This window comes from Salvelinus alpinus, chromosome 22 (assembly GCF_045679555.1).
Source record: "Salvelinus alpinus chromosome 22, SLU_Salpinus.1, whole genome shotgun sequence".
Classification (NCBI taxonomy): domain Eukaryota; kingdom Metazoa; phylum Chordata; class Actinopteri; order Salmoniformes; family Salmonidae; genus Salvelinus; species Salvelinus alpinus.
Genome location: NC_092107.1, coordinates 16,215,700 through 16,238,548, shown reverse-complemented (window position 1 = coordinate 16,238,548; position 22,849 = coordinate 16,215,700). Strand labels below are relative to the sequence as shown.

Genomic DNA, 22,849 nt, shown 5'->3' with positions numbered 1-22,849 from the left:
ACCAGGGAAAAAGCACACTACCCTCCCCTGTGCCAAATTAAAAAAGCACACAACCCTCCCCAAAGCAAAATAAAAAAAGTTTGACAACCCTCCCTTATTTTGGACAACCCTTCCCCCTCAGTAAATTTTGACCTGTCCCTAACAATATAATACTGGGGCATGTGATTTGGCATCATTCTGTGCCAAAGGGGGAAGGGAAGAAAATGTTAAATCAGAAGAAAACAGAATATGTATTTAACATTCTGTGCTTTCTACTAAATAAGAACCATCTTCTTCACGGTGCAATTGCAATACGTCACGTTTTGACAACGCTGAACAGATTCAGTAGTAGTCCGAAGGTGTCTTCCTTGCCAAGTCTTAGTGTGACCTCAGTCCATTCTAAAGTAAAACGTGTCTTACATTTCCTCAAAGATAAGGAGCTTTGAGTTGATTGAGCCTGTCGAGTAAAGGTAAAAGCTTTGGGAGGGGGAATTTTTCTTCCCTCACGGCCCGGCATGTGCCAACTTCTCTCTTTCTCCGTATGTGTGCGTCACGGCCCTCTCCACTGCTCCTGTAAGGAATGCAGAGAGAGAGAGAAAACGTGGCTATAAAAGGAGATCACTTCCACTCATGGGCGTTGACGTCAGTGGACAGTTATTTCCCTCTACTCTACTCACTTTAGTACAAGCAAAGCTAAAGCAGCTCATCCTCTGCTTTGCAGCTACATTCAATGCGATGACTCTAAACCAGTTTAGAAGTTTGCCATTTTTGTCCTCACAGTCTCTAGCATGCCTTTCAATAAAACACACTTTAGCTCTCTAGGGTGGGAATAAATAGTGCCCTTTGGAGGATGCCCTTGGTCACCGGAAATCAAATGATGGTCAACCCTAGAAAAATATATGCGTATCTTACGGGAGTAAAAATATATTTTAATAATTCACCACTGTGACATACCATCTCCCAAGCTATTTTTCTTTGTCTTGTGCTTTTACTATTGAGCATGTAAAATGAAGTGAAAAAAGGGTATAAATGGACTCAAAAAAGGGAAACAGACATCAACACCAAAGCAATGCTCTCACATAGTGAGGCCATCTCCTTTTGAACCCTGCCATTGGCTGATGATCTGTACACGGCATACCTTGTGTCACTCTCTTCTGCAAAATAAATACCCTGTCAGCCTGTTTCACATCTCCAGTTTTCCCCCAAAAATACATCTTTCACCAACCATGTGTTTAAGACCTGCAGAAGTTCAGACCAACGTTCCTGTTTGATGTTCCTTTGTGAAACCCTAGCCCTGGGTGGTCATTACGACGTGCATATAAAAAAAGGCAAACACAATAAAATCACATTTCTGGCTCCATTTTCAACTTGACCTCAGATATCTTGCACCGGGAACTCTTCAACTATTGTCCCAGAGTTCTTTCCACTCGCACAATAAGCATGCACTGAAATAGCACGCACACAATGGTGTCCTGAGGGAATTTGACTCCACACAGTTAAGAAATGCCTTGACAAAGCCATGCATGTTTGCAGTTGTTGGTTGCACAATGATAGTCATGCATAACAACAGCAAATAGGTTTGCCTTATTATGGAGCATGGGAATCCTGTGGGTGGGAATGGACCTCTGATGAAGCTTGACAATCAGATGGCATAGACTCATTAGTAATGTGCTTCTGAAGCTTTCATTACAGCTTTATGAAGTTTCTACTGTCATGTCAATTTAACGAAACTTGCAACCATTCATTCTTGTTCATGGCGATTCCCCCCCAAATACATATAGCCCCCACTTCAAAACAAAATTACATTGAGATCCCAAAGCAGCAATGACAGTCATGCATTTTCTTTATAAGTCTAGCTGAGAATGCAGTAATTTTGCATACAAGAGAGAAACTGTCTTAGCATAGCACAGATGGTCATACTTCAAATAGGTAATTACAATTCTGTGTTTTTGTTAGGTCTTAAATAAGCACTGGTTAGTGTTTGAAATACAGCACATGACATTGCAATTACATGGTAGCGGACAGTGGTGTAAAGTACTTAAGTAAAAACACTTTAAAGTACGTACTACTTAAGCAGTTTTGGGGGGTATCTGTACTTCCCTTACTATTTAAATTTTGGGCAACTTTTACTTCACTACATTCCTAAAGAAAATAACATACTTTTACTCCCTACATTTTCCATGACATCCAAAAGTACTCGTTACATTTTGAATGCTTAACAGGACAGGAAAATTGTCCTATTCACACACTTATCAAGAGAACATCTCCGGTCATCCCTACTGCCTCTGATCTGGCTGACTTACTAAACACAAATGCATCTTCTGTAAATTATGTCTGAGTGTTGGGGGGTGCCCCTGGCTATCCGTACATTTTCAAAACAAGACAACGGTTCCATCTGCTTTGCTTAATATAAGTAATTTGAAATGATTTATACTTTTACTTTTGATACTGAAGTATATTTAGAACCAAATACTTTTAGACTTTTACTCAAGTAGTATTTTACTGGGTGACTTCCACTTTTACTTGAGTAACTTTCTATTAAGGTATCTATACTTTTACTCAAGTATGACAATTGCGTACTTTTTCCACCACTGGTAACGGACAATTCTCCTTTGTGGACAGGCTGTCCATGCTGGGTATTTGAACAGGTGTGTGAATTCTGTTAGGGTGGTATGTATAGTGCGCTTTGAATGGTATATTACTGGCATACTGTGGTAACTCCACTGCAGAGGACAACAAAATTATTGCCTCTCTCAGTGAAAATAATCCATCATGGAAAAATTAAGCTAGAAAAAAAGGATGGAAGAACAATGGAAACATACCGGGAACGTCAAAACTCAACGTAAGACATCTGTTTCCAGTAAACTTTCTCTCCATCCACCATTTCTTAACATCTCTCTGGACTTGAAGAATGTATCAATTTACATTTCTCTGGTTGATTAAACAGATTGTCAAGGACCCAGTGAAACATTGTTACTGTTCCGTGGAAGAATAACTACCCTTGTGTGTTTTGAAAGTGGCTGAGACTAAATTGCCATCTTCAAGGCTCATTATTTGCCTAGCCTAGTCTCAGAATATCAGCGGCCACTTCAAAAGGTGAGCACCAACTCCCAGCAACTCTTATCCTCCTGGGGAATGGGACACCTGTGCACTCACAATGTAACCCCCACTTTTCTCCCTCAATTGGGCTTTATGATGGAGTCTACTGAAAAGCCTATTAGGACCATTCATAGTCACTGAAGGTCTACATATTACCGTATTGGTAGAGCTGCCGGTCAGACTGGACTAGGGTCCAAAATATGCAGCCCTCAGAGCTTGGGGAGTGTTTGTTGACAACGTCAGACTTGATTAACCTACGGCTGGTAGTTACTGACGACCATAAAAGGGGAACTGATACTCATGCTGACGAGCTGTTTATGATTTGCTCAATAAGCTGTGGTTTATGTCGTAAATGTTGAACTAGGATAAAGCTTATTCTCAGCATAATGAAATAATCAAGTGTGGGCTTTTTACTTCAAATCAAATCAAACTTTATTTGTCACATGCGACGAATACAATAAGTGTAGACCTTACCAGGAAATGCTTACGTGCAAGCCCTTAACCAAGAGTGCAGTTCAAGAAGAGTTAAGAAAATATTGACCAAATAAACTAATGTAAAAAATGTAAAATAATAAAAAGTAACAAAATAACGAGGCTATATACATGGGGTACCGGTACATAGTCAGTGTGCGGGGGTACGGGTTAGTTGAGGTAATTTGTACATGTAGGTAGGGGTGAAGTGACTATGCATAGATAATAAACAGCGAGTAGCAGCAGTGTACAAAACAAATGGGGGGGTGGGTCAATGTAATAGTCTGGTGGCCATTTGATTAAATGTTCAGCAGTCTTATGGATTGGGGGTAGAAGCTGTTGAGGAGCCTTTTGGTCCTAGACTTGGCGCTCCGGTACCGCTTGCCGTGCGGTAGCAGAGAAAACAGTCTATGACTTGGGTGACTGGAGTCTCTGACAATTTTATGGTCTTTCCTCTGACACCACCTAGTATATAGGTCTTGGATTGCAGGAAGCTTGGCCCCAGTGATGTACTGGGCCGTACGTACTACCCTCTGTAGCGCCTTATGGTCAGATGCCGAGCAGTTGCCATACCAGGCGGTGATGCAACCCGTCAGGATGCTCTCGATGGTGCAGCTGTAGAATTTTTTGAGGATCTGGGGACCCCCATGCCAAATCTTTTCAGTCTCCTGAGGGGGAAAAGGTTTTGTCGTGCCCTCTTCACAACTGTCTTGGTGTGTTTGGACCATGATAGTTCGTTGGTGATGTGGACACCAAGGAACTTGAAACTCTCGACCCGCTCCACCTGCCCCGTTCATATTCATGGGGGCCTGTTCGGCCTGCCTTTTCCTGTAGTCCACGATCAGCTCCTTTGTCTTGCTCACATTGAGGGAGAGGTTGTTGTCCTGGGACCACAATGCCAGTTCTCTGACCTCCTCCCTATATGCTGTCTCGTCGTTGTCGATGATCAGGCCTACAACTGTTGTGTTGTCAGCAAACTTAATGATGGTGTTGGAGTCGTGTTTGGCCACGCAGTCATGGTCAAAGGCTTTTTACTTATAACATACAGGTGGTGCTGGCCTATGAGAAAAGATGGCTAATCCTTGTGTATCATAAGAAGTTACTTGAACATTGATTTGAAAACAATTTTGGGAATAGAGTCTCAGATTATTGGTGCATGATATTGAAAATTGGATGATATTAGTTTTACTCAAGGGCAGTGTAGGGAGAAAACTTGTAATATAATATAATTGCTTCAGCTATGCCATAAAGTAGATTTTTTATGCAATGTTTTAGAATTTTTATAACGTTATTATACAATTTTTTTGGAGTAAGCGCTTTTTGCCCCTGAGTTTCTTGGTTCAAGGCATTAAATCTTGGGAAATCTTGGGCTCCCGGGTGGCGCAGAGGTCTAAGGCACTGCATCTTAGTGCTAGAGGCGTCACTAAAGACCCTGGCTCAATCCTGGGCTGTATCACAACCGGCCGTGATTGGGACTCCCATAGGGCGGCGCATGGTTGGCCCAGCGTCATTAGGGTTTGGCCGGGGTAGGCCGTCATTGAATTTGTTCTTAACTGACTTGCCTAGTTAAATAAAGGTTATATAAAATAAAATAAATATTGGGAAATAGTTTCAGGCAAAAAAGTGTCTGCAAAGAAACGGTTTCGATGTTTCAACCTGTTGCATAAAAACAACAGAAAGACAACCGTAACACATTTTGGAATGCTCATTGCCCTGCAGCCATTCAGGAAGACAGATTAAATCTTCCACATTAGCCGTAGGAAAGTAAAACAAGTTCACATGGAGACCGTGAGGGTTGCCAAATGTTGATAAGTACAAGATACACTTTAGCGTCAACATTGGTTCTGGCAGTAAGCCAACCTCTCCCAGACATTGCAAGTTGAACTGCTACTACCCGTTGTGTGTCCACGGGTAACGCTCTACTCGTCTACTCATTTCTCTATTTAAGCGTTTGGCTACTCTACTGATGTAGGCCGAACTGTTCTAGCTAGAACCAAACTGAGTACAGGAGACAACGATTTGAGCTGTTTTTGTGAAAGAGTTTCATTTTCTATGGTAATAATTGTCACGCCCTGGCCTTAGTTATCTTTGTTTTTCTTTATTATTTTAGTTAGGTCAGGGTGTGACATGGGGGATGTTTGTGTGTTTTTGTCTCGTCTAGGGTGTTTGTATTGTCTAGGGGGTGTTTGTAGAGTTCATGGGGTTGTGTTCAGTGTAGGTGTTTATGTAAGTCTATGGTTGCCTAGATTGGTTCTCAATTAGAGACAGCTGTCTATCGTTGTCTCTGATTGGGAGCCATATTTAGGCAGCCATAGTCATTAGGTAGGTTGTGGGTAATTGTCTATGTGTAAGTTGCCAGTGTCTGCACTTATTTGTTTTGTATAGCTTCACGTTCGTCGTTTTGTTAGTTTGTAAAAGTGTTTGTTTCGTCTTCATTAAAAAGGAAGATGTATTGTTATTACGCTGCGCCTTGGTCCTCCTCTCTTTCTCCTAACGACGATCGTGACAATAATGGAGGACATTACTGGGCAACACATAAGACAACAGATATTAGAAACATCTATTATTGCCTGGGAGAAGACTGACATGACCAATAATGCTCGTTTGTGAAGAGAGTTGAACAGATATGAAATATTTCTTGCCCTCATCCAGTCAAGATGCCTAGGACCTTAAGAAAAGGCGACAAACAACTAAGAACACCTTCCTAATATTGAGTTGCACCCGCTTTTCCCCTCAGAACAGCCTCAATATGTCGGGAATGGACTCTACAAGGTGTCGAAAAGCATTACACAGGGATGCTGGCCCATGTTGACTCCAATGCTTCCCACAGCTGCGTCAAGTTGGCTGGATGTCCTTTGGGGTGGTGGACCATTTTTGATACACACGGTAAACTGTTGAGCGTGGAAAACCCAGGAGCGTTGCAGTTCTTGACACAAACCGGTGCGCCTGGCACCTACTACCATAACCCGTTCAAAGGCACTTAAATGTTTTGTCCTGACCATTCACCCTCTGAATGACACACATACACAATCCATGTATCAATTGTCTCAAGGTTTAAAAATCCTTCTTTAACCTGTCTCCTGCCCTTCATCTACACTGATTGAAGTGGATTTAACTAATGACATCAATAATGGATCCTAGCTTTCACCTGGATTCATCTGGTTAGTCTATGTCATGGAAAGAGCAGGTGTTCCTAATGTTTTGTACACTCAGTGTATAACACTGTTACACCACAATACATGCATCCTCATTTGTATTTTTTTTCCATATTCTCAGTCTCATTCTGGGAATCAAGTGCAGTCTAGTAGAGCTAGCAGGGGGACAGGATGGGAGTTGTGTTGGGTGTGAAGCTGAATGACGCATTCTACAGCCCGGGGGTGACGGAGGGAGAGCTGTAGGGTGCAGCAGAGGAACAGACATGCTTTGGTCTGCTGGGGAGACAAGCTCCTCCTTTTGAACCAGCAGGAACAAGGAAAATAATCAGAGGAAGGATATTCCAATATGGTTTGTAATTCTATAGAAATTAACAAAAAATATGTGCCACGCACTTTTCACAAATGAGTCACCTCTATACGAGACGATGTTGCAGCGTGTTCTTGTAGCAACTTCTTTATTCTGACAAAATATTATTTTAAGCAAACCCCTCGGGTAATCATTCATAGCTGCTTACGGTAACCTGATCTCAAGCCTGAGGACAAGATATTGCTCAAAACCCCTCAATCCCACCAACTGTCAATGAGACTATCCATCTCTGATTCAGATATTCATCTGATAAAGTGGTGTTCCGATGGGCACAAGGTTACTTTAGAGGCCAGAGAACTGTTAGCTGGCAGTGAGAGGGGAAGCTTTTGGAGGAAGTGATTACAGGAAACAGTGTAGCTCAAAAACAATGTTCCCGACACACACACAGGGGTTGGAGTGTTAGGGGGATTTACCTGGAATTAATAGACTTGGGTATCTCGGTTCTCAATACAGAAATAACCAGGACAAAACCATTGTTAGTGTAGACCGTACACATCATAAACTATTAAAGATAATCACTGGCTGTTTTGTGTATTGTAGGTTATTGTTCAAAATGTGGCACAGTCAAGTTAAGCTTCCAGTTTGTTATTCAGTACTCCTGTTTTGTACCTCTTGCCCTGTGATTATGTGATATTTATCAAATGTCTATCGTTAGCGAACACATAATTACTCAGTTTTAGTCTTGGCCTACTTGCGTGTCACACGGCAAATTTGCCATGACACGAAGACATCGCTCAAAACTAATTGAATTAGCTATTGGCTCCCTTTTTCAAGAGTTACTAAAGATCTGGTTAAATTAAGATGTTTGTCCAATGGGGCAGACAGTCCTATATGAGGTATGGGGAGCCAATGATCACATGTCTGAAGGCTGTTTTCTCTACGAAGATGTTCCATTGTAATTGTCCATTCTGGTTCAATAATACATGAGAATACACGGTTAATGGCAATACTTAGTAAGGGAAGATAGTAAATCCTCTTTCGAAGGAAAAACTAATAGAGAAAGATGTCAACCAACATGATAGTATATCAATATCCATGATCACACTCAATATTTTGTACAGTTGCCTGGATACCCAGCATTGCATACACCCATTGAACACATTGCAAAGCAAATAATCGACCGGTTGTGCACGCACAAGTGCTGTCAGAACCTGTGACATACAGAGCATTCGGAAAGTATTCAGACCCCTTGACTTTTTACATATAAAAGAAATGGAATTGTTTTTGTTCCTCATCCAACTACACACAATACCCCATAAATACAAAGCAAAAACTGTTTTTTAGAATTGTTTGTAAATGTATTAAAAATACCTTAAATATCCCATTGACATAAGTATTCAGACCCTTTACTCAGTACTTGGTTGAAGCACCTTTGGCAGCGATTACAGCATTGAGTCCTCTTGGGTATGACGCTACAGGCTTGGCACACATGTATTTGGGGAGTTTCTCCCATTCTTCTCTGCAGATCCTCTCAAGCTCTGTCAGGTTGGATGGGGAGCGTTGCTGCACAGCTATTTTCAGGTCTCTCCAGAGATATTCAATCGGGTTCGAGTCCGAGCACTGGTTGGGCCACTCAGGGACATTCAAAGGCTTGTCCCGAAGCCACTCCTGCATTGTCTTGGCTGTGTGCTTGAGGTCGTTGTTCTGCTGGAAGGTGAACCTTCGACCCAGTCTGAGGTCCTGAGCGCTCTGGAGCAGGTTCATCAAGGATCTCTCTGTACTTTTCTCTGTTCAATTTTCCCTCGATCCTGACTAGTCTCTCAGTCCCTGCCGCTGAAAAACATCCCCACAGCATGATGCTGCCACCACCATGCTTCACCGTAGGGATGGTGCCAGGTTTCCTTCAGATGTGACGCTTGGCATTCAGACCAAAGAGTTCATACTTGGTTTCATCAGACCAAAGAATTATGTTTGTCATGGTCTGAGAGTCTTTTACGTGCCTTTTGGCAAACTCCAAGAGGGCTGTCATGTGCCTTTTACTGAGGAGTGGCTTCCGTCTGGCCACTCTACCGTAAAGGCCTGATTGGTGGAGTGCTGCGGAGAAGGTTGTCCTTCTGGAAGGTTCTCCCATCTCCACAGAGGAACTCTGGAGCTCTGTCAGAGTGACCATTGGATTCTTGGTCACCTCCCTGACAAAGGCCCTTCTCCCTCGATTGCTCAGTTTGGCCAAGCGGCCAGCTGTAGGAAGAGTATTGGTGGTTCCAAACTTCTTCCATTTAAGAATGTTCTTGGGGACCTTCAATGCTGCAGATATTATTTTGGTACCCATCACCAGATCTGTGCCTCGACACAATCCTGTCTTTGAGTTCTACGGACAATTCTTTCAACCTCATGGCTTGGTTTTTGGTCTGACATGCACTGTCAACTGTGAGACCTTATATAGACAGGTGTCTGTCTTTCCAAATCATGTCCAATCAATTGAATTTACCAGAGTTGGACTCCAATCAAGTTGTAGAACAATCTCAAGGATGATCAATGGAAACAGGATGCATCGGAGCATAATTTCAAGTCCCACAGCAATTTTTTTTAACCTGTTTTTGTCATTATGGTGTATGGCTGAGGATTTTTTTTTTATATAATCCAGTTTAGAATAAGGCTGTAACGTAACAAAATGTGGGAAAAGTCAAGGGGTCTGAATACTTTCCGAATGCACTGTAGGTCTGTTATTTTACAGGAAGGTTAGCTAAAACCATGACTTGCTGTCAGGTTTGCAATGGCAGCAGTAGACACTAAGCTTGACCGATAGTGCCCCTCCTGTTTCGAAAATCACTGTTTTCTCACTAAACATCATAACCTAGATCGCTACTAAGGAGTCGGATCAGCAGGAACGCTCAGTGTTAAATCACTCTCTGACATGTTTCAGTTTATACAGTGACACACTCCTGTCCAAACAATACGTCTGCCCAGCCAAGCATTATTGCCTTTGCTAGGCAGTGTTAGACTTACACCACTGGCTTACACAACCCAGGCTAGCTTCGCAATGAACTAGGTGGTTTCCCTGTGCTGGAGAAGTCTCAAAGATACAATTGTTTTTGACACAATACATCATCACATACTGTCATGACTATGAAAGGTTGCTGCCAAATGGATATACATTTGGTATCTATTAGTTCATAAATGTATTATCGTCCAAGTCATTCAGATTGCCATGTAAGGACCGTAAGTCCAGGAGCCCAAGTTAAAGGTCTGCCATCTCTAAATAAGGGCTTCACTTTGAAATATTAAAGCAACATTTGTCCACACACAAACACAAACATCTGAAAACACTCACATTCACCATTCCACACATCCAACTGCTTCCACTTTATTTCTCCAAGGTAACAAACATTGCCCGATAAAGGAGTTTGATCGATTCATAAAAATATTTGCTGCAGTGCGTAAACTAGGATGAAACATTTGAAAAGAGTTTAAGCACACGTCTAATATCTGGGCAATGTCTTCAAGATTTCACAGATGTTCTCAGGCTTGAACCACCGTACCTTTTGTTATCATTGGAGTTTTACTTTTTTTTAAATGAACACCCACATTCTAACCAAACAACCCACTGGGTAAAAACTGGTTGAATCAATGTTGTTTCCACATCATTTAAATCAAAACATTTATTGTGATGACGCCGGATTAACGTGGAAAACTGATTGGATTTGCAAAAAGTAATCAACGTAAGGGAATTTCGTATTATTTTTCACCTAACTTTTAACCTAAATCCAATGACAGGGTGAAATGTTTGGTTGATTTCACGTTGAAGTCACATTAGTTGACAACTCAACCAAATTCAAATCAAAACTAGATGTTGAACTGACGTCTGTGCCCAGTGGGAAACTTCAAGAGTTTGTGCTATCAGCCACTTGCTTTACAAAATATATAGTAACCTCTATAGTACCACCTCTATAGTAAACGCTAACAAATTACACTAGAGGATAAGGTTCACAAAACTGTTTATCCTCTTTTCATATATAAACAGTGTGGCACAAAATGTACCATCCTCCCAAATCTGAAATTCACCCGTTTACAAAAGGGCATGTTGACAAAATCCTCACATACACCCAGGTTACTGTGTACAGACATATCTTACACAACTGGGAAAAAGCAGTGTGGGAGAGTTCGAACTGACTCAGGGATAAATCTAACTGACTACAACGTGTGTTGCAAAACCCACACGTGTTTTTAGAAGCATTTAGGGAACAAAATTGTGATTTTTTTCTCTCTTGTCAGAGTGCCTGCAGCAATGGGACAAATCCACACATGTAGTAAGAAGAGTCAGAGCCACAAAACCAGAAAGAAAAGCTGAGCTTTCCCCACTCCTCCCGCTCCAACCCCACCGTCACCAGAGAGACGTAAACTCTAAGAGACCTGTGGGAAATGGAGCTAGCATGAGAGAACCACAAAGGTGGCCATTCAGAACAGAGCTGCCCTGTGAGCCCCCGCTCTCGTAATCGCCTCACACACACACACTTTCATGCAAGAATACACACACACACAAACACCTTAGCCTATCCCTAGCTGCATCCCTTAGCGAAAACTACGTGGGAACGGGAAAGTCAACTCCTGTAAATTCAGGAAATGTTTTCAAGTAGAGCACAGGTCATGGATTGAAAGTTGACCATAATGTGAGGATATTTCAAATCATGAATTTGTTACCCAAGATGAATGGTTCACACACCATTCCCAGCCCCGTTGAACGGATCTGAGGGTTCTGGTTATGCCTAATCTGCATCTTACAGTAAATACCCTCCTCTGAAGCAGAGGTTAGCCACTGAACCCTATCTATCCCCGTTGGCTATACACACCATTAAATAATAGAACGCTACACTGAGTGTACAAAACATTAGGAACACCTGCTCTTTCCTTGACATAGACTGACCAGGTGAATCCAGGTGAAAGCTATGATCCACTTTAATCAGTGTAGACGAAGGGGAGGAGACAGGTTAAAGAAGGATTTTAAAGCCTTGACACAATTGAGACATGGGTTGTGTATGTGGGCCATTCAGAGGGGGAGTGTGCAAGACAAAAGATTTAAGTGCCTTTGAACAGGGTATGAGGAGGTGCCGGGCACACCGGTTTGTGTCAAGAACTGCAACGCTGCTGGGTTTTCCATGCTCAACAGTTTCCCGTGTGTATCAAGAACGGTTCACCACCCAAAGGACATCCAGCCAACTTGATACAACTGTGGGAAGCATTGGAGTCATCATGGACCAGTATCCCTCTGGAACACTTGACACCTTGTAGAGTCCATGGCCCGACGAATTGAGGCTGTCCTGAGTGCAAAAAGGGTTGCAACTCAATATTAAGAAGATGTTCTTAATGCATTGTACACTACTGTACATGTACATATGATGTGAGGAAACTCTCAAAAGCTAAATATTTGTGGTTTTCAAAGTATAAAATAGGTACACTATACTATGAACGTGTGAATGAACTTCAGTTGTGTTTCAAAATAAGTCAATATAATTCACTCGCTGTAAGTTTGCTGCCATTTCCGGCGGTCCTTGCACACACTGGCTAGAGTGGCTGTATAAAACAATTGGAGAGTGACATGAGAGTGACTAACACAACATGGAAAAGTTAACTCAAAAATGCATTATTTGGTTGATCTCAATTCACTACAACTTAATTTATCCCCAGTGGTAATTGTTTACAACAACGTGTACCCCCTTCTTGCCATGAAATTCTCAGAACTGCAAATGTTTGCAAAAAAGGTTTGCGTCACCCAGGAAGCTTCACTCACTTATCTATTCAAGTGGAGCATCGTAGAGTCCGGTGAGGGAAAAAAATCTATTTTCTCTCTGTTTCAACAGGCCCGTTTTCCAGATCCTTCAGATGATATTGATAAATGACCATGTCAACCAGATAACTGAGAATACTGACAAGATTTTCTTTGGAAATTATATTCCTTAAGTATTTGTGCTCTCTCTACTTGGTTACAGTGAAAACACTCATTGTAACAATCTTAGTCTTGGGAATTTTCAGCAATATGGATTTGCAATGAAAGATTCAACACTCAATTTTTTCAGGCCTGAGAACATTACGAAAAGCATACTTACTTAAAACCTCTTAAGGATCCGTCACTTTTTTTCAATTTTCACCTGAAATGACATACCCAAATCTAACTGCCTGTAGCTCAGGCCCTGAAGCAAGGATATGAATATTCTTGATACCATTTGAAAGGAAACACTTTGACATTTGTGGAAATGTGAAAGGAATGTAGGAGAATATAACACATTAGATCTGGTAAAAGATAATACAAAGAAAAAAACAACTGTTTTTTTTGTACCATCATCTTTGAAATGCAAGAGAATGGGCATAATTAATTATTCTAGCCCAGGTGCAATTTAGACTTTGGCCTCTAGATGGCAGCACCGTATGCGCAAAGTTTTAGAGTGATCCAGTGAACTCTTGCATATCCAAAATGTTGTATCAAGACTGCCCAAATGTGCCTAATTGGTTTATTCATACATTTTCAAGTTCATAATTGTGCTCACTCCTCAAACAATAGCATGGTATTATTTCACCGTAATTGCTACTGTAAATTGGACAGTGCAGTTAGATTAACAAGAATTTAAGCTTTCTACACATATCAGATATGTGTATGTACTGGGATTCTTTTTTGTTTCTTATAACCTCATGCTAATCACCAGGACGTAAATGAGTCATTAGACCAATAAGAAAGAGAGTTTCAAACCTCTGTCAATAACACCTAGTTTTCAGTTTCCCCTCCCCACTCAGACCACTCCTAGACAGTCCTGGCAAAATTCTTGCTTGAGAAATTGCTCTTTGCTAAGAAGAGTCTTTTTTTTTTTATATACCACTTTAATTGAAACCAATCACAGTAAGGTACTTAATTGTTACCCAAAAATGATTTGATATTGAGAAGTTGGATTCAAACCACTGCTGGGACCCCCATCTGAGTCTGTCCAAAGACCGCATTAGCATACATTTTAAATAAAGATCTGTGAATTTGTCAAACTTAAATAAACACTGATAACCAAATTCAACCCATAATATTTGACCACACCCCAAATATTTCCTCTCTCAAATGGTTGCCCTCATTCAAATAATGGACCTGTACATCAACAACACATACTCTACATTTGACATTCAGATGAAAGCTCTCACCTGAAGTGGTCTAAGGCATGATTTGTTTACGTGTTCACCACTAATTAGGGTCCCAGGGGAAACACGGGCCTAACTTTGGTTCCTACCCTGTTACATTATTTTCAAGGTGCAGAAAAAGGCCACACTTATTGACATCCGGCACACAAACTAACTTGGGAGGTGCCTCTGGTATTTGGTTGGGAATACAGGAATAACACAAAAGGACAACTCAGAAAGAGATAGACGACTCTAACCTCCAGCCATGACTACAGTGTGTTGACTGATTGTCTAAAACAGCATTCCGCTGCGAAGCCTGTATATCCTCTTGGTCTATAAAACCAAGACATTGCAATTAGCTGAGCCAGAGACGGAAGACAAAGCGAGATATCCCACTCCCTAATTTTTTTCTGTCTCCATGGAAGTCAATGAACTAAGTAGACCAGACCCAGCTGCTATCGCGTTGGTGTCTATGGGAGAGCCACCCTTTAAGACAGGAACTGACATTTTTTTTTGCAGGGATACAGCCTGAGTGAACAATCTTCATTTATCCACCATCTTTGGCTGAGCTATGGCGATGACCGAGGCCACTTCCTCTTTTGTGAGCCTGTGGTGCGTGTCCGTGAGGGGAAGTGAGCAGAGCTGGAAGAGGAAATGAAACTAAGGCGATGGGCTCTGTGAGCGCCAGGCTGGCACCAACTGGACAGGGCTCAGAGGATCATCAACCACCACCATACTGACCAATCATGTGATGGGAAGTGGCAGCACAGGAAGTACCAAACATACATATATGGCTAAAAGTCAGAGCCCAGGTGTTGCTTTAGTACCAGTTGTGCTTTACCCAGATGTGAATTCCATTGGTGGAGTGTATGTACTGTTATAAAGGGGAACTGTGCGACTCTAGAGCACGTACAAAAGTGTTCGGTTGTGAGTCATTTCAACATTATATATTCTTTCAACATGCTTTACTAAAATAGTTCCCTTTTAGATATTTAAATAATTTCAGAATGTGCCATAAACAGATCAAGAGTTAATAGAAATACTATCCATATGCAAAATATCCCCATAAATCAAAAACATACTCTAGTGGACATGTAAAGTTCACTGAACCATGACCGGCCGTAAGCAAATTATCATATATCAATTATATACACAACAGTAAATGTATGCTTTGCATTGGTGAATGTGTAAATGCTGACCCCTAGAGGCAGTTGATTTTCTCTTTTAGGCCTAAGGCACAGCAGAATCAGTAGCAGTGCAGATCAGACTAAACAAGCCTTTACTGACCTCTAGTGGCGAACATCCTTACTGCTATTTTATGTGCAAAGAATAAAATAAATAAAAATTACAGTGAAATGCCTTTCTTGCAAGCTCCGAACTCAACAATATAGTAATCAATATCAATGTAGCACTCAAAATAACATATGGTAGAACAAAAACACACAAGTTGGGTTACAACTGGGTGAGCTGCCTTAGATAAATGTTTTGTGGAAATCGTTGTTCTGATGAAACATACATAAACACAGTCATGCTGAGAACAGTGGAAAATAGTCTTGTGTAAAAATATAACAGGTGAAGAGCTTCCATGGCTTGGAAATGTGCAAACGTTTCAGCTCACTTTCTGAGCACGTCAAAATGTGCCAAGTAACGTTACTAACTATTGTGACAAGGAGACTTTTTCCGCAATGAAACACCACAAGTAAAGTAGACGTAACAGAAAATATATTTTCCCGGCAACAAAAAAACAGCAGCATCCACAAGGTTACACCAGGCCTTTCGTGGTGAGCCACTGGAAAACTATCTGTATTAATTCATGTTTAGACCTTTTCCCCTCACCCTTCCTAGTGCTGAGAGGCATGGACACATTAACCTCCCCTCCCTCCAAAATATATTCCTTTCTATCCAGGACCATATGTTTGACCCGTGGTCCCCGTGAATGTAGCCATCTGCTCCGTCCACCAGATGATCCGCGGCTGTGTGAGAATGCGCCTGTCTTTGTACAAACTCACTGGGCTCGACGTGGGAGAATCCCCCGTCCAACAATGGAGAACAGTCAACATTTTTAACCCATTCCCGGCCACGCCTTCCTCAATGGAAGCCACCCCATCCCATTGTCACACTGACAAGGGAATGATGAACTATCCGTTTCTCATTACTGCACCGCTAACGGTGCTGTGGGTTGAGTTTTTTTTTAAATTGTGCTCCGATTCTTTTTTGTCGTTGCGATGACACATGAATCTCACTGATCCACATATTAAAAAGGGGGAAAACTTATTGGATATCATTCGACATGGTAATTTAAATAATTGGCTCGTCATTGAGAAAAGGGAGATGGAAGCCTAACTGCTCCTAGAGTAACTCAAGTATAGAGATTGAGCTACTATTAGCTTTTTGTCATCTTTAAAATACCAGCCACGCAAACGACACAGCAGTGGTTTGGCCAGGCGTCAGCTGTCATCTGAAGGCATTCAGTTTTTTTGCTATGCAGGGAGTGAGCAGAGGGGTGTAAAGATTAGGGATGAAACAAAAGCCATTTTATCTCCATGTGAAATCTGATCCGCTTGGCTACCCCCCACCCTATGCACACACTGAACTCCCAACACACACTGTGAATAACAAAGGACTAACTATAGAAGAGAGTAGTCCCGTTACAGTAGCCTACAGATTAATATGTGGGTAGTGATTCTTTTGAGGTGCTTTACATTGAAACAAAAGTTCCAAAGAAATCAGTGTAGCTGTGTAATAACTAGGTTAGCGCAGCAGGACGCTGTAGGCAAACAAACCAAAAGTTTCTCAATGTGCCACTACACAAGCTATACACAAGTTATTTGGAGCGACTCATCAGAATTTGAAGAGGCTGATGTTCATTTGGGAATATGGTCGATATTATGCAAAAACACTGATGGCTCCATGACAAATTCAGTCTTTGTAAATGTAGTGCTGCATTTCACAGATGCAACCATTGTGGGAAGATTCCCCCAACCACCTTGAAGACAGAGGAAATACAATTAATGTAAGATTAAACAATGTTTAAAAAAAGTTTATTTCCAGTACAACAAAATATATTAAACTTAAATACAAACTCAAAAAGTTCTATAAATACATTAAAATAAATTAAACTTAATTTACTAAAGATTCTCCATTAACACTAAACAAGCTTGAAACATGTTGGTCAAAAAGGTACTTAAATACAATGGAATGCAAAAAAAGCATCCACCCTCAGAACCAACTACCAAAACATCTCAGATACAAACCATCTACCATTAGATCTCCCCAAGAACTTCTAGAAAGACACTACAATTCAATCTACTGAACAAGGTGCTGTTTAGGTCCAACTCAATAGAATCAGAGTTCAACGGCAACCCAGTTTAATCATTTCACTTTGCCATGTACATGTATTTTTCGGCTAATCAGGGATTACATGCAGAGTCTACCACACAAGGGATACACACTGTACTCTTGGTGCATCTTCAGAACGTCTACATACAACTTCAAACATTTGCAGAGATTACAGAAACAAGTGAGAAAACAATTATTAATTCTCACAATCCACCTTGCTAAGTAAAGTTAGGAAACCAATTTAAGCTTTGATCTAAAATAGAAAAAAATAATCCAAGGTCCCCCTGCAACTAACAATGAAAATTGCAGTTTCCAACAACAACAAAAAAAAACTAAACGTTTACAGGCACTGAAGTGGGTTTTTGGAAAAGGTCAATTTCTTAAGCCCAGTCAGAAGAACAGTGTACAATAAAGAAGAAAAAAAATCACAATAGTCAACCAACATTCATAGGGGGAAATCTAACTTGGCAGAGATGCATTGTGTCCTTGTCTTTGGCTTTTTTAACATTCTAAGATTCATGAATTGCTTCTCAAACTGTCATTTACATGACTAGTTCACTTCTTACAACTGCAGGTGGCAGGCATGGAGGACTTCCAGTGGCAATAACACTGACTACACCCTTTTTTCTCTCCCAAATAGTCAGTGTAATGCAACTCTGGCACCTTGCCTTGCTGTCAACTTGTGCCTCAAAAGTGTACAGCTTAATTTCACTTGAGCTTAACTGAAGCACATTTATGTGTCAAGCATCTGCCCGTACAATACATTAGGTACACAATAGTATGCAGTCATGGTTCTTTAAAAAAAAAATACACAAGTCTTTCAATGGACAAGACGTCACAGTGGTTGGGGAAGGTTTGAGGGGACCATCCTACCTAGAGGAAGAAGCTAGTGCTGCTGCAGCACTCGTCAGGCACTGAGAGCTGGCTGAAGATAGGCAGCCGCCGACCAGACCCATCTGGACCAGAGGAGTCAGACCCACTGAGGCTGCTGGCTGAGCTGCCACACCCACCCTCGTGGTCAGACAGGGAGGTATAGGAGAGGCTCCTGGCCCTGAGAGCAGGCCCACAGGGGGGACTCTGGCTCTGCTGCAGGCCGCAGCCCTCTGATAAGGTACAGGGGTTGTGGGAGGGGGAAGGCACAGGGGACAGTCCACAGAGGGAACAGCCTGAGTCAGGAGAGGGAAGAAACTGAGACTGGAGTTCATGGGCCGGCTCAAAGACACAGTCCACCTCGGAGAAGGCGCGGGAGAGCAGGTCGGTGATGTCAGCTGAGGCGGGAGGGGAGACTGAAGGCACGAGGAGGAAGGGGTGGGGGAGGGAGTGCTCCAGGGGCTGTGGAGGGGCGGAGGGGAAGCCTCCGAAGCTGAAGCTCTGCCTAAGTAGAGGGGGTCGTCTGGTTCGGGGGGTTTGGGGACCAGGGCCCAGGTCATCCTCGTTGTTATGAACAAAGTGGCAGCGGATGCCGTAAGGACAGAAGCCGATGGTGTGGAAGGTGCGACAAGGCTCCGTCTTGTACTTGGGGTGTCTGTTGAGGTCACGTATCTCATCAAAGCCGTGGGCAAACTGGCACTTCCCCCCGTACTTACAGATGCCACTCTCGGCAAAGGTGCGGCAGAGTTCAGTCTTATAGCGTGAGGAGGTGGGAGACCCAGAGACAAGGCCACCAGTAGGGGAGGCTGGGGGCTGTTTAGGCTCTGTAGAGGCCCAGCCCAGGGTGCACGTGCTGGGCTCCACCATGCTGACCGAGCGCTCAGCCCAGAATGACATCTTCAATCTTGATGGGAGTGAGGCCTCTGTGTTCTGCCCCCAGTGGCTGGAGGTCATGGTTGCACTTTCTGTGGAGTGAGTAGAGAGGGCAGAGCTAGATGCAGAGAGGGAACATGGGGTCCAGGGCTTATTGTAACCAACATGTCTCACTGGGAATGCTGACTGCTTGGATGTGTCCCGGAGGTCCAGGCTCAGAAGCTGCTGGATAGACAGTAAGAAAAGGGGGGGGGGGGGGGGGGTGAAACTGTTATACATTCATCTACATTTTCAAAACAAAAAGATAACATGGTCTGTTGTCTAAAGAAAAGTAGCCAAGCCATGAACAGTATCTCATGTTAACTTCATCTGGAGGACCCACTTCTACATAAAAACAATGCCAGGAAATAGCAAAACCAAGGGAAACTTAGCACGTCAATAAACTGAGATAGTTCTATTCTTTCCAAAGGCCTAACATGAGTATGTTAAACTTTGCAAGAATGATACTTTCAAATGCCCAAAGAAACAGCATAGTTCAACTCAGTCAACCATCTAGTTAAAGTAAGATTTACTTTGCAAATGGCCAATTTTGAATGTGCAAGAAAGGCTACTGTGGGTGACTTTAGCTAATGCAACTTCTCAGTTTTTCTATTACCGCTAGCTAGTTGCTTGGATTCAGTTAGTAACAGAACGTCGTTACTATAGCTAGCTAATACTCTTTTGAGGCGCGCACAAAAACTAATTGAAATGCACGTTGGTTAATCTACACATGGATAAAATCAGCCCTCCACATTTAGCTTGTGCTTTGAAAGCTTCAATTGTATTTTGGAAACGAATGTTTAGTTTAAGAGCAATCGATCTAGCATTAGTACGTTAACCACCAATAGTTTGAGTCATTTCTAGTGAAACAAGTTCTTAACGCACGTCAATTAATGACGAGATGCATTTGCTCAGCGTCACTTGCAGTTGCACGACTTTATGCATTGATTTGTAAGTTAGACGCAAATTGTATGCCATATTTTCTAATAAACATAGCTAGCTAACAACATGATATCACGAACCAAAAGATACCACACCACTAGCTGAGGACTGAACTTGCACATTGAAAACAAATGGCTCCATATTGCAGTTCCAAAATGCAGCATTGCAAATTCACTCACTACCGGTATTCATTCGAAATCGACTGGTTGGCAAGTTGAACTAATTAGGTATATAGCAAAACTATGCATATAGAATGCAGGATTTTGCGAATTTAAAAGGCATCCGTTGATTTGTGCAACATAGACTTGCTAACTACGTAGCTATTTTTAATGGTATAAAATCATCAAATTACCTTGCACATAACCTCTTCCAAATCAAGAAATTTATTAAGCGCGTATGGCATTTTCTTGAGATGGGGTTCCATCTTGGACACACGGGAAAGTAAGTTAGCTCCAGTTGTCAAACTTTTCAAACTTTTCTGTATGAACTGCAAAGCGTGTGTTGGTCCACGTGTGGTTTTAACGCTACACTGTATACGATAGCCACACCCCCGCACCAACTCTCGTCGCTCTGTATGGCCCACCGTGCAGCCTAGTAGTTGGATGCATGCCAGTCAGGCAAAACAGCACATCACAACAACAAATAACATTTTGATGAACATCGATTGATGGACAATATTGGACAACATAACATTTCTCTCATACAAGCCAAATCACAACTTGTTTTCATACATTTTAATTTTGAGTGAATACGTTTTTCAAAAGAGCCAAATATATGTTGTAGTTTGATGAAGACAGAAGCCACAAGCACCTAATTATTCATGGTCATATTGGACAAGAGGATGAAGGTAGTGCACTTTTCTCCTCACATAAATATTAATGAGCAGATGATAGGATGCAATAGCAATGTAGCAATTCAAACCAATGTCAGTGCATTGCAATGAGTAACAGTACCTCATGTAAAATATCAGCATTCTGCATACCATCCAAGAACACATGTAATGAATCCAACACCAAGTTGTGTCCATAACATGCTCATTCAAATGCATGGCCACATTGGCCAGCATGGCAATGCTTTTTAAACCCATGCTATGATAGCCCACGCTATGATCACAAACCTTCTCACTTGTGGAGTCTGTAGCCCACATTATTAACTTATGGAAATCTCATACTACACATGACTATATAGTTTCATCCTCAAGGCTCACCAAATTAAAACATCAAACCCGTTCTGAGTGTGTGTCCATATGGAGGAGGATCTTGAAGTACCTTGATGACATGATCACGGGGGAGTTCTGTCCTGGTCAGATAAAAGAGTGTTGGCTAGACCAGGCAGAGCCCACCAGTAGCATCAGCCACTGGAGCTCAAACATACAGAGACGGCAGACCTCCTGGAGAAAGGCCTTTGATTTCAGAGGTGGAAGGTGTTGAGTGTTTTCACCCCCAGGCCAGAGATACAGACATTAAAGCCAATGATGCCCGGAGGTGACGGCAGGCAGGCAGGGGTGACGTAGTCACACGTTGAGTGCAGCCAACATTGGGGACTTTCGTTTAGAGGTAGCACGGTCAGGGACGGCAGACTAAAAACCTACCAGACGCAGCGTGAGTGGAGATGGTCCAGGGGATGTTTGGCAGACATATAGTATGTGATCCTGGATGTTCAACACTAAGAAACTGTTGCAGCATCCTATCAATTACAGTCTTATCCCATTGTCCCAATCTCTCTTAGTATGTAGTCAGTGACAACTTGTTGGTTCACATTATGGTCCCTTTTTGCTATATTGAGCATCGCACCTTGTTTTAGGGAAAGGAGAAAAGACTGAGAAGGAGGAATGGGGGTAGACAGAGGGTTAAGTTAGGCCAAAGGGGATTTTAGAGACACAAGGGCACTTGTGAACAAGCTGACTTAGGTCTTATGTCCATGCACTTAAGGTCTTTCAGTAACATAACTTGAGCTCAGGACAATGCCGAAAGAAAAGCTTTGTTTTGGTTATGCCTCAAAGCTCAATGGTTTATGCCCTCTCGAAACAGCAGCACATTTTAATCAAAGGTCCTCTTTGTGAAAGGAAGGAAACTATAGTAGAGTTCAAAACAGTATCAATTGTAAAAAAAACAACTTGAAAGACAACAAAAAATTCATGTCACAACAATTAAGAAATTAAACCTCATTACTATAATTTAATGTAATGCTTTCAAGTATAATGTGTTATTAAAGATTTTTTGTACGTTATCAATGTCTACTGTGATGTGCCCTGGTAAGACGAAGAAGAACGACTGTTTTCAAATTCTGGAGCCAGATGAAAAGAATAGAAAACGGAAGAAAATTGGGATTCTGCAATATTTTAACAGTTCAAAAATGAAGTTGTTCTATAATCACAGTGAAATAACCCATAACTTTGGTTTCCATTAAAAGAGGACCGAAAAACACAGGGCTTTTACGGGAACAGCCCTGACCACTGTGCTAGCTGTAGAATAGATTATGTGGACCATGACAAATGCAAACACCTCACAGACAAGACCTCCAAATCGTTTGGTCTAAAGACCATTAGAGTGTGGTAAACATCAATCTGTGAGTTTAAGCGGAGCATTAAGGGCTTCTATGTTTGATGCAATGTTGTCCAAAAGCA

General features: G+C 41.9%; 1 protein-coding gene across 2 annotated transcripts; it reads right to left on the bottom strand.

Moving 5' to 3' along the window:
* Nucleotides 1-17,184: 17,184 nt before the first annotated feature.
* Nucleotides 17,185-20,780, bottom strand: LOC139549122 (mRNA decay activator protein ZFP36L1-like). 2 transcript variants are annotated; one of them, XM_071359264.1, is made up of 2 exons: nucleotides 20,576-20,780; nucleotides 17,185-19,467 (listed from the first exon to the last, which is right to left on the bottom strand). In XM_071359264.1, the coding sequence occupies exons 1-2, from the start codon at nucleotides 20,645-20,647 to the stop codon at nucleotides 18,373-18,375; spliced, it is 1,167 nt and encodes a 388-aa protein (XP_071215365.1). In that variant the 5' UTR covers nucleotides 20,648-20,780; the 3' UTR covers nucleotides 17,185-18,372. The 2 variants fall into 2 exon arrangements, with proteins under 2 accessions (XP_071215365.1, XP_071215366.1); XM_071359265.1 differs by having other exon boundaries at nucleotides 17,185-19,464; nucleotides 20,576-20,756.
* Between the last annotated feature and the right edge of the window lie 2,069 nt (nucleotides 20,781-22,849).